The following is a 12,310-nucleotide window of genomic DNA, read 5'->3' as shown; positions in this document are numbered from 1 at the left end:
ATTGATTGTATTCTTAATTAACTAATGAGAAACACGACACCAAATTATATATACATTACTTTCTTAAATATATTCACTCAGGTATCATTATCAATTTATCAAATTATTATATTTAACAGTAACTATTGATGAAAATGTAATTATTAAAAATTCATCAATACTTCATTATAAATATATTATCATCGTTATTATTATTATATTATTCTAATACAGGACAAAGGCAGAAGTCACAACTCAAAAAGCAAAAACTTGACGCAACTTAATGCAGATTGATTGTTTTCGGGAAACAGTTTTCTTGTTTTCTAGTATTTCTTTTTAACTGCAAATCCAAAATTCCAAATATCTTTCACTTATTGGACATGAAAGTCAGAGATATTGACAAACATATATTTGTTAGTTTGTTCTATATATTGAATGACTTCATGGTTCCTTTTGTGTTTGGATACCGGAGATTAGTCTCTTCCCTTCTTCAGCACAATAAAGTTTCTTTTCTTTCCTTTTCATAGGTTGCTAATTAGAGGACAGTAAAAAGGATAAATCAAAGTCTCCTGCACATTCTTATCCCATAATTATGCTTTTTACTCCAACTATTTTCCATTGTTTTCATTTTCTGTTCTATTTTCGACCAAAGTATAATGGGTATTTTGTTTACTTGCCTTTAACAAGTAATATGACACAATCTTTCTACATGTATAGGATTAATTTGCTCCAAAGCACCAAAACCAATTAGTTAAGTGATGACGGGTATTTCTACCAACAAATTAAGTATTTTTAAGCTTGAATATTTGTAAGTTTTCAAACATTTTTGTTAGTTTAATGTCTTTTGTGTGTTTTTTATAGGAGTTATAAATAAATGTGAACTTAGATGATTTTGCATGAAAGAAAGAAGAATATTTGCCTAACTTGTGAATCAATGGCAAGAGGAGGCAAAAGAGGATTTTAAGGCACAAAATAGGAGGCTTGGAATGCAAAAAAGGGCGCTGCAGCGCGCCAAAAGGGCCCAGGAATGTGTCCTCCGCGCTGCAGCGCATCTCAGCCCCTTGCGAGTGAAATCTCTCTTCTAAAAATGCGCGCCGCAACGCGTTTTCACGCGGGCTGCAACGCGCGACTAAATCCCTAGCTCTGAAATGTTGTAGTATAAAAGGAAAGATATGCCATTTGGAAGGGGAGCCCGAAAAAGTGAAGAAAACATCAAAAGGAGGCCGAAATCCTTCATCTTGGAGGTCCTTGGAAGCTCTTCAATGGATATTGAGTTTTATCTTCTTTCATCTATTTTTTCATGTTGAGCTAGACATTAAATCTAGGACTTGATGTAGTTTTATTTGAACTATGTTTTGAATATTTTGTTGATTGTTAATTTAATTTCATTTTCAATTCATTTATGTTTCTCTATGCTTAATGCTTTTAATTTATTTGGCCAATGAGTTAGATGATTTTTAGATTGCGAATTTGATGCTCGGGAGAGATTGAATTCTTTATCTAGATTTGAGAAACATAGTCTAAGTTGTTGTGAGACCGGGAGGAGATCAACGCTTAAATAATCAAATTAGGATTTAGGTCGTTGTGAGGCCGGGAGGCGATCAATATTCCTATTTTCTAATTCTAAAGGCGAAACTTAATTTGTGTTTAAATGTTCATTTCGTATAGGGATATTATTTTGGGTATTTAAATACAATTTCTTGTGAGGCACTCGGGAGAGGTTGCGAGATGACATTAGAGCCTTGATTAATGAATTGAATGGAATTGATTAGCGATTACATAATATGATGAACATAGGAATAATAAAGCGAAATCAAGTCCCTAGACCATTTGTGTATAGATACTTTATTTTCTTATTTTCATATTTATTTTGTTTTATTTTCTTAATTGTCATTTTATTAGGTTGCCTAGATAAAGTTAAGTTACAATAATTGCGGTACTTAATGGCAATTCTAAACCCAATCCCTGTGGAGACGATACTCACTCACCTTATACTCAAAACTTGACACCGTACGCTTGCGGAAATTTATTATACAAAAATAAACTCGCATCATTAAGCTCTAAATACAAATATAAAATTGCCAATTATAACCATTTGGGTTTTATTGTCCTTACTGTATATAATATAGTACTAAAGTACATCAAACTTCAGTCTTTACTTACTGGTAACAAAAACATATAATCTTATAATATGAGGAGGTTGAAACCCAATATAATGCTAATATTTATTTAAGAAGTTTAGTTCATTTGATTTTCAAATTCTGATTTTGATTTTGATTTTCCCAATTAATTAGTATTTCATGGAGAAGTGGAAGTTATATGTATAGAGACACTTAAAAGACAACATAATTAAAAAAAAAAATATCAAGTAATGGACTTGTAGTTGCTCCAAAAGGCAGATAGATCCCCTTTGGTGGCCTCCAAAACAGGACACTCCATGATAGTCGTCAGTGACAAGTCATCTGGTATGACTCTGCTTATATATATATATACATATATATATATATATATATATATATATTGAGCAATATTATTTGTCCAAACGAGGATTTCTCCACATCAGACTCAGGTGGACCCGCACCTTGTGTCTAATGGAAACAAAAATCCCCATTTGGCTATTCAGCATTTTCCATATAGATTATATTGCAGAGTCGTTCATGGCTCAACTACCTTTTCCATATAATGAAATATGCATTGATGTAACTATTATTTTTTTTTTTTTTCAGGACTTTGATATCCAAAAATTCACATCAGAAAAATGACCATTTGGAGTTATCAAAAAGTCGTTGACAAATGTGTAACATCATCCATAACATATATTAAATGAGCCGTGGCTCCAAAAGTCTATGCTCTTATGAAGTAATAAATACACCATTTGATCTTATATGGATAATAGACACGTATGGAATATGAATCATGTGATGTTTATCCTAATCTAAAATAACAAATGCAATCATGCAGTGAAAAACAAATAAAGACTATTTTGTGGTTACAATTTGCATGAAGTTGCGGCAAACTCTTTTCTTTGGTGGTCCTAATTTATTTGATATAACACAACAAAATAAATTCGAGTCCCACATTTTATTCAAGAACATTTGACTATTCCACTTTACATGTTGACCTTTTAAGATGGAAATCCAAATCATTAGTAAGTGAAATTTTTGTATGGTATTAAAATGGCCCGATTCATCCAATTATACAAAATTAGTAACTCCAAAGAGAGCATATTCTTGTTGAGACGTGTAAGAGTTAAAAGAAAAATGAATTCCACATCATTTAAATGTACTAATAAACATAAACTTAGGAAGCCATTGGGCAACTCTACTTACTTGAAAGTCCAAGTTCTAGGATGACACCCCCAAAATACTATGATACAGGTACGGATTAGTAGAAACACAATTAACCCATAATCTGTTTCTTTCAACTCTCCATATTTGTGTTCTTGCAGGTCAAAAGAATGAAGTCACTCGATTAGTATGTCAATCATAATAAGATCTATCATGTTATATCGTAGCTAAAAGAGAGTTTTGCACAGATACCATGACAAATAAATTGAAAACCTTTGTTTATCAAGGAATGCTTGTCAGCTAGTCTAACTTAAGTACCTTTAATGGGAAACTGAACTCTTCCTGTAGTATTGTTTGGTCATTTTCCTCTTGTCCTTTCTCGAGGGGGAAAAAAAAACAGAAGAAAACGAATGATAATCTCAACATATACTACTTCAAAGCCTTAAGGGCTTCCACAGATATTGGTAATTGCATGAAAAATTCATGCCGTTGGTTGTTTCTTCAGACTTAAGGAATAGGGTCATTCTAAACAGTCCTCTTAATTATTCTTAATAAGCATGAGACAATATTTATTATTAATTGAAAAGGCAATTACATTGAAAAGACATGAATATTTATCTAAGTAATCCTTGGAATAAAGTAATGCTAAATAAAGGATATTACTTCCAACATAAACCAACTCCCAGAAGATGCCAAGAAAGGTGGAAGCCTGAGCTGGGAACCTGGAATTAAAGTATGTAGAAAGTCAGTGAGAATGATGTGTAAATTGTTTATTAAGATAAGATCGTGACTTGCAGAATATTTTAAAATAGACCATTTTCTAATTGTTTATACTAATCTGTCGCTACATTGTTCACCAATTTGCATATAAATACAAAGTAAACTTGTTTCGAAATTGAACTCCAACCCAAAAGTCTTATTCTTACCCCGTAAAGAATATCGAAAGATGATGCAACCTGAGATTTTTGATCAGCCTTCTTGGCAATTCTATGATGTCATGGATTCAACTTGGGATCAAGTTGGAAACTGCAGTCTCAGCAGTATGGATGCTACTGTTGGTGGCGGTGAATTCTCAGCTCCATTCATACCAATTGACTGTCTTTCGGAGATTTCCTCGGTCCCTTTTCCTTCTTCCGTGATCTCTGGTGAATCTCTCCAGGTTGCAGTTTGTGATGATTCCCTGCAAGGTATGTCATTTATGGAGGATTTTCCAATTGACTTGGAAGGATTTCAGCCTGATTTGTGTGGCGAGTTTGAGAGCTTGTATGGATCTTTGGAGGAGAGTATGGGAAGTTTTCCTTCACAGAAATTCTCTGGGGAGGAAAATGATTTGTGGAGTCCTAGCTCATCATTGAAGTCAGAAGCATCAATGGACACAATATCAACCCAAAAAGTACTAATCTTGCCAGGAGAAGACATGGAGATTGAAACCGAACAAAGTGTTTCTCATCTTCTCAGGGCTTACGGCGAAGCCACGGAGAATGAACAGAGAGAGCTCAAGGAGGTGATTCTGAGATGCATCAGTGAGAAAGTCAGCCCGCTCAGGAAAACTTTGGAGCGCATTGCTTTCAACTTATCCCAAGATGTCGATGATCAAGGCGAGTATCTGAAACAAGAATCATTCAAAAACTTTGATGCTGCGTTCAAGGCGTTCTACCAAAGCTTTCCATACGGAAAGTTTGCTCACTTCACAGCAAATTCAGCGATTCTTGAAGCTGCACCGGACGATGCAGAGACAATCCACATAGTGGATTTTGACATTGGAGAAGGGCTTCAATGGTCTCAGATGATCGAGGCTACTGCTTGGCAACAGAAGACACTAAAACTGACATCAATTAGGCGGGAAGAGATTGAAGCTGAATCTGATCCATTGCAGTGGAGTTTTGAGGAAACAAGAAAAAATCTCCTTGGTCATGCTAGATTATTTGGCCTAAAGTTGAAGGTTGAAGAGATGGGAATTGATGATTTGGTGAGTGAATTGAACAAGGCAAAGAAAAAGGGTAAAGGGAGAAAATTTTTGGCCTTCAATTGTATGGTGGGACTACCACACATGAGAAGGGTAAGAAATAGAAGACTTGTCATGGAATTTCTAAGGGTAGCTAAGGATCATTTGCTAGCTAATTCTGTTAATTCCAAGACTCACAACAAGGGTATCATAGTCATGGCAGATGGAGATCCTAGTCAAAAGCTTAAGAGTTGTGTTAGTTTCAGTCCATTCTTTGATGGTCATATTGCACATTACCAAGCCTTGTTGGAGTCAATGGAATCAAATTTCCCAATTCATCTTTCGGAAGCAAGGATGACCATGGAGTGTCTCTTTGTTGCACCTTACATCTCTTCTCTTGCTTGGTTACAAAAGTGGAAGGAGGTGAAGGAGGGCTTCCATCTCGGGGAAGCGCTCGGTCTGGAGGATTGGAGCCTAAGCAAAGAGAGTCTTATCGAAGCCGAAGAAATGGTAAGAAACGGGAGCTCTTATGGAGTGAGGATTGAAGGTTTGAATGGAAATGAAGCTAGCTTAGAATGGAGAGGAGTTCCTTTAGTTAGAGTATCAGCCTGGACAAGTCAAAGCTAAAGAGAAGCAACAACCTCCCTTTTTTTGTTTTGTTTTCTTTTTCACTCTTTATACTCTGTTTTACTCTTTTATTCATAGATGGTTATAGCATACTTGCAGTATTGGTTGCTGTATAGACTAGTCATAAAATGGTACAGATCAAACCTGGATGATTTTTTTTTTTTTGGTCAATTAGGAAATCCCCAATATACTGCTTCTCGTTACCACTTTTTCCAATACGTGGTTCTTCATCTTTTTTGGGTTTTCATCACTTATTCTAAAAACTCAAAGCTCTTAATTTAGAGAAATATGTAAGAGAAGGGTTGTCAACCTATCATTGCTATTTGATGTCACCAACAGTAAACTATCGATCCACGAGCACAATATCCCTCATTCTTTAGTTTCGACAAAAGAAATTGGAGGTTGGCACTTATTTTAAGGTGTATTTATGGTGGAGACCGCTTTTTTCTCTATTGGTAAGAATCGTGTTTACTCATCAGAATAATTTTTCAACAGATATGAAATATGAGTAATTTTATCTCGCATATTGTAAAATTTTAATTTGAGTATGCACAGATCTAATTGTTAAAATTAACAGTTAAAAATAACAATTTCTACCAATAAAATAAATATACATGTCCTATCATAAAATTTCTATTATTTTAATAATCATCAAATTCATGGTTTTCTTAATATGGCTGGTGTTTGTGAAAGCTATAGATTGTGCAAAATGTTAATGCTAAAATTTTAAAAGTTAATCAATGATTATAGTATTAGCAACATATAATATAAAGGAGACATTTTGTATGAGTAATCAGTAAAAATTATATTATTAGAAAAATAATAAAAAATAATATGATTTTTAGGATTCTTTTATCATATTTTCTATTATTTTTTTAAATTATCATGTTTGGTTGCCTACAAAGATTTTTTCTCATATTTCGGAGAATATATTTTTATTGTGTTTGGTTGTACTTACTAATGTAATGTTATTTTATATAAAAAAAAATCATTAATTATCAGTATTTTGAAAAAAAAATACAAAATAAAAATTTGAGAAAATAAACAAAAAAGTTAACAAATAAATTTATTAATAAAAAATCCGAAAATAAAAAATAAAAATTTCCTCTGAAACTGTAGAGATATCTCAAACACCACCACCTGCTTTGAAACTACCACCGAACAAACTGTAGAGACATCTCATAAACACCCAAAATAAACAAGCAAGATCTCACTCTTCTCATCAAATCTGTTATGGGGTTGCACATTTTACCTTCTTTTTTGAAAAATTTTCTGAATCTGAACACAGAGTTTCATTGACGGTGGTGGTGATGGGGTTGCGACGGCGGGTCCGTGGTGGTGATGGGGCCGCGATGGCAAGTCCGTGGGCGGTGGTGGTGGGGTCGCGACGGCTGCAAAATGGTTGGAGGAGGGGAGGGTTGTGTCTCTTGGTTTTTTAATTAGTTTCCCATCATACCCACATTCTTTGCAAAATAAATAATTTCTTGTCAGGTAATATTTAGATTATCTCATTTTAGAATAAAATGAATTCTATGATATTAACTTTGAATATAAAAAGTGCGAGTTTTGTACTAAATATAAGAATATGAGAACATTCTCACCCTCATTTAAAGGTTATCTTATACTAAGGACGTTTAGTTCATGAATTAAAATTATAAGATTAAAATTATTTTTAATTTACGTATATTTTTTTGAGAGAAAATACTATAACGAATTATGAACTATGATTCGAATCGAGGTACGAATCTCCCAACCAAACAACTCCTAAACGTCTAAAAGAAGAAAAAAGAAAAAGAAAAGAATAATAATAAAATTGGAAAAAATTACTGCATATTAAGGTCACATTCGTTTTATAAATTTAAATTTTTAATTTGAATTAAGATATTACATTTTTTTAAGAGTTTTTAACTATAATTAAAAAAATTTAGACATAGCATTTTTTAAGAGTTTAATTGTAAAAACTTAAAATTAAAAATTTAAATCTGTGAAATGAATAAAGCTTATGTTTAAAAAATTATTACAGATTAAATTTAAAAGATTATCCTACACCAAACACCCGAAAGAAGAAAAAAGAAAAAAGAAAAAGATAATTGTAAAACTGGAAGAAATTATTACATATTAAGGTTTAGTTTATTTTTGCCTCGTTCACTTCGCGGATTCGAGTTTTCAATTCGAGCTGAGATGTGACATTTTCTGAGAGCTTTTTACTGTAGTAGAAATAGTTAGATGTGACATTTCCTGATAGCTTTTTACTATAGAAACCTAAAACTAAAAACTCGAATTGGTGAAATGAACGAGGTCTTTGTGAATTTAAATTTTCAATTTGAGTTGAAATGTAACATTTTTTAAAAGTTTTTAACTGTAACTAAAAAATCAAAAGTGACATTTTTTTATAACTTTTAACTGTAGAAACTTAAAACTAAAAAACTCAAATTTGTGAAATGAACGAATCCTAAATTTAAGAAATTATTACAGATTAAGTTTAAGTCGTTTTAAAAATTAAAAAATAATTTGTATGAATAATCCCTAAACTTTTAAAAAAGTGATAATTTAATTTTTAAATTTTTTTTGGACAAAACGAACCCAAACTATTTAAAAAGGTATAATCTCATCCTTTCCATTAAATTTCCTTAAATAATTAAATGATCCATCACGTCAGCCCCTTTTTTAGTAAAATAGCTTAAATACCCCCAGATTCATTGCATAACCCATATTCATCGATTACAATTAGTACCTCAAATTAAGAAAAAATGGTATAAAAAAAAACAAGAAAAAGAACCCAGATTCATCAATTACGATTTCCATATCCCTCTCTCTCGATCCACCGGCGGTGTTGCGGATACAAAACCCACCTTCCCATTGCCAAACTGCTCATCCTGGATTACTGGATTGAAGCCTTGTTTGGTGGAGATCCACAAAAATACGGTGGAGATGAAGCTACTTGGTTATTGTGTATTTATGAACTATTCCCCTGCCATTATAATTCATATGAAAAAAATAAAATAAAATCTCAGCTTGAGGTCAAAAAACAAAATTTACCCTTTAATTACTTGTTTGTTTTTTTTTGGGTTAGGAATAATCCTTCAAAGGATAAAAAGAATATGGATCTTAATTTTCAAACCAAAATTTCAACTACAAAATTGGGCTATGGCCTTGTTTGGTATCGCTCAGATTAGTGAAGATTGATTAAGATTCAAGAAATATATATAATATTTTCCTAGTTAAGAAAAAATTTGTTACCAAACAAGCTTTAGAAAAATTAATTAAAAATACAAAAATAGGTTCAAGTTTTCAAACCAAATTTTCAACTGTAAAATAATTAAAGAACCAGAAAAATTAACACGATAACCAATACTAGGGTTTGCCTCAAGTTTTTATGGGGTTGTTCTCTTACAACAAAATTCAGAAAAAATTTAAACTCAAGTTACAATTTTATTTAAGTTCACGTTCTTTTAAGTTCAAATTTTATTCATTTTTACTCAACTTTATTCAAGTTACAACTTTAACTCAAGTTATAACTCAAATTCAACTAAAAAATTATACTCAAGTTACACTTCAAAAGAACAACCCCTATAAAAAGAAAGTATGTTGGTGGAGCTGAGGTGATCAAGCAGCTATTCGAAAGAGAGAGAGAAAGTAAATGGTAGAGAGAGAGAGAGCGAGAGAGAGAGAGAGTAAATGGTAGAGAGAGAGAGAGAGAGTAAATGGTAAAGAGAGAGAGGTGATCAAACAACTATGTGACAATGTTTTTGTTTTCTCTCTATTTTAGTGAGAGAGAGATAGAAAGTATATGGTAGAGAGCGAGAGAGAGACAAGGAGAGTGTATTTTATCAAAATATCCTCTTAATAAGATTATATATTTTGCACAATAATTAATTCGGTTAATCATTTAATGGAATTTAACGAAAATAATGAGATTGTACATTTTTTAAAAAATTAAATGCAAAGAAAAGAGTAGCAGGACTCGAGCCTACGCAGGCAAAGCCCAACAAATTTCGAGCCTTTTTCCTTAACCACTCGGACATATCCACGATTTTACTACAACCGTACGTATGTTAAATAAATATAAATATAAATTTGAAAGGAACCCAAAATTGGAAAATATATATATATATATATATATATTAAAAAAAATCGAATCGCTTTCCATTCCGCTTCCCGCTCTTGTTCCTTCTTCTTCTTCTTCTTCTTCCCATTCTTATCAGCCATCACCTTTGAGTCGATTCTCGCCAGTCCACAACAAAGCTCAGAGGATCATCGTCTTCCTTGTGTTTTCTACGCTTACAAGAACTGCTCTAACTCCTGATATTGTAAGCATTTCATTTTTTATTTCTATCTGCGTTTGTATTTTAACCTACTGTGATTCGTTATCTATCTATTTTTTTTTTCCGATTTCGCTTGGAAAAAAAATCTCAACGCAAAAGCATAAAATGCCGTGTAAAATGAGGAAAAAGCCTTAATTTTCCCTTTATCTTTTGTATAAAAGTTTTCAAATTTCAAATTTTCGCGTCCTCCAACCCTAGATTTTTCCATCTTTCTCACGAATCCGTGATTGATTCGCAGTATTGGAAGCTCTGGTCCTAGCAATCGCAGAGAAAAATGGGAGATCTTTTGCAAAATATGGACATCGATAAGCTGATATCGTACGGCGATGATCTTGTTAGGGTTTTGAAGGACAAGAGAGACACGAACAGCTTGACGCAGTGCTGCGATGGCACGAAATCCCTCCGATCTTCCTGCGACGCCGATTCTAGCGAGGTTAAGAACCTGCTTCAAGGTTTGTTTCAGCACTTCCCTCTGTTTGTTTGCTGAGAAAATTGTAGAAGAAGAGCAAGAAAAAGTAAAATAATCGAGAGGGAAAAGAGTTTAGGTGCATGAAGTTTCAATTAAGGGTTGTTGTAATTTCCACTAGTTTTGTGTTGCAAAGATGTGAATAATATAGTTTTGGGGCTTAATTCAAATTCTTTTAAAGTTAGCATTTGCCCTTTTAAAGATTGACAGAGTTTTGGTGTTTCAGGACAATTGTGTGGAGAATTCTAAAATTTCAAAACTGACCAAATAAATAATTTATTGTTCCACTATTCCTTCCTTTTTGTTTTGTTTTGTTTATTTATTTATTTTTTAAGTTAATCAGTTGAATCCTTTTGTTTTCTGTGAGACACTGAAATCGATTATCTGAAGCTAATTGCACTTATTGACGTTTTGGATAATATTTGTATTAACATTATTTGTTTGGAACGCCATGCTCGAGACCTATTAATTGAAGGTTTGGCAAGTGGAATCATATTGTAGACTTCAAATACAATGTTGGTTTAACTAAATCTTGAAGGCATAATAGGGATCATATAACTTAAAGTCGACAGCTGTAAGGGAATAACACGTTTCTGTTCCTTTCCGAGAGCTATGTTTTTCCTTTTTGGTAGGAAATTTAGCTCTGAAACTTTAATTCCTCGTACTTTCACGAGTTGTAGAAGGATAAAGGGTAATCGGGGAAAAAAATGATGAAATGAAACTGTAGCAGATGATCTTATGCGCTTATTGGTCCTGCATAAGTTTTTGACGTGCGTTTGTAATCTTATGTGGTGCAGATTATGAGAATAAAATAGAAGAATGCAGGCAAAAGACGGAGGCAGCAAAATCCAAGGTTGTTGCTGATGAAGAATTACACCTTCTTCACAAAGAACTAGAAGAGGAGTGTAAAAGAGAGACTTTGCTTTTAGAGGAGCTTAGATAAGTATATACTAAGTTGCATATTCTTTTTAATTTCAAGTTGTGATAGTGCTGGTTTTTTATTGTCTTATTTGTCTCAACACAGTTATTACCAATGAAATCAATGATTTAGAATGTTCAAGGGTTTCTGTTCGAGAACGAAATCAAACTTTGAAGAAAATAGAGCAAGATGAGCTTAGAGCACAGTAAGCATGTGACTCGAACTTATATGCTAACATTGTAGCTATTCTGTTAATTTTGTTCTCAACAATTCTGTTTATCATATATAAATAACTGCTATTTAAAGTTTGTACTTCACAGTATTTGATGACAATCACTATTTAAGATGAAAGTGTTATTCCTTGAGAATTTCAAATTGTGAGTATTTCACGTGTGAAGCACATTCTTTGTTTGTTTCTTTCTTCTCCCTCCAATCTTACATGAGACATTTTATTTTGTTTTCATTAGTTTTAGGTTTTTCAATTCATGGTTAAACCATTCCATTATTATCGAATGTTTATTAGTGTAGTCAGACCTTTACATAAAGAATTAAAACATGTAAAAAGAACTGCTTCTGTGGCATTGAAACTTAAGAACCACCATACTACCTTTAATACATCAGACAAAAATTTTTTATATTTGAATTAAAAGTTGGCAGTATATGAATTTTTATGACTGCCACGAATGAAATGATAGGCCACCGGTGCACTTTACTTACGTAAGGAGAAATAAAAGACAGGGGTAGAATGGGGATTCTGCGCGG

General features: G+C 32.8%; 2 protein-coding genes across 3 annotated transcripts in view; both read left to right on the top strand.

Moving 5' to 3' along the window:
* Window positions 1–4,197: 4,197 nt before the first annotated feature.
* On the top strand, window positions 4,198–6,325 carry LOC21397146 (nodulation-signaling pathway 2 protein). Its single transcript, XM_010095252.2, has one exon. It carries the CDS (start codon window positions 4,213–4,215, stop codon window positions 5,836–5,838), a length of 1,626 nt encoding a protein of 541 aa, XP_010093554.1. The 5' UTR covers window positions 4,198–4,212; the 3' UTR covers window positions 5,839–6,325.
* A 3,669-nt stretch (window positions 6,326–9,994) lies between these two features.
* The window catches only part of LOC21397145, a 9,077-nt gene continuing 6,761 nt past the window's right edge, over window positions 9,995–12,310 (top strand). Inside the window, exons 1-4 of one of the 2 annotated variants that reach the window (XM_024163776.1) lie at window positions 9,995–10,148; window positions 10,402–10,615; window positions 11,427–11,568; window positions 11,652–11,753. In XM_024163776.1, coding sequence (XP_024019544.1) covers window positions 10,438–10,615; window positions 11,427–11,568; window positions 11,652–11,753 — 422 coding nt within the window. In that variant the 5' untranslated portion in view covers window positions 9,995–10,148; window positions 10,402–10,437. The remainder of the gene's footprint in view (window positions 10,149–10,401; window positions 10,616–11,426; window positions 11,569–11,651; window positions 11,754–12,310) is intronic. The other variant, XM_010095251.2, reaches the window with a different exon arrangement.

This window comes from Morus notabilis, unplaced genomic scaffold (assembly GCF_000414095.1).
Source record: "Morus notabilis unplaced genomic scaffold, ASM41409v2 Scaffold403, whole genome shotgun sequence".
Classification (NCBI taxonomy): Eukaryota; Viridiplantae; Streptophyta; class Magnoliopsida; order Rosales; family Moraceae; genus Morus; species Morus notabilis.
The sequence above is the reverse complement of the archived record's forward strand: the minus strand, read 5'-3'. Positions and strand labels throughout refer to the sequence as shown.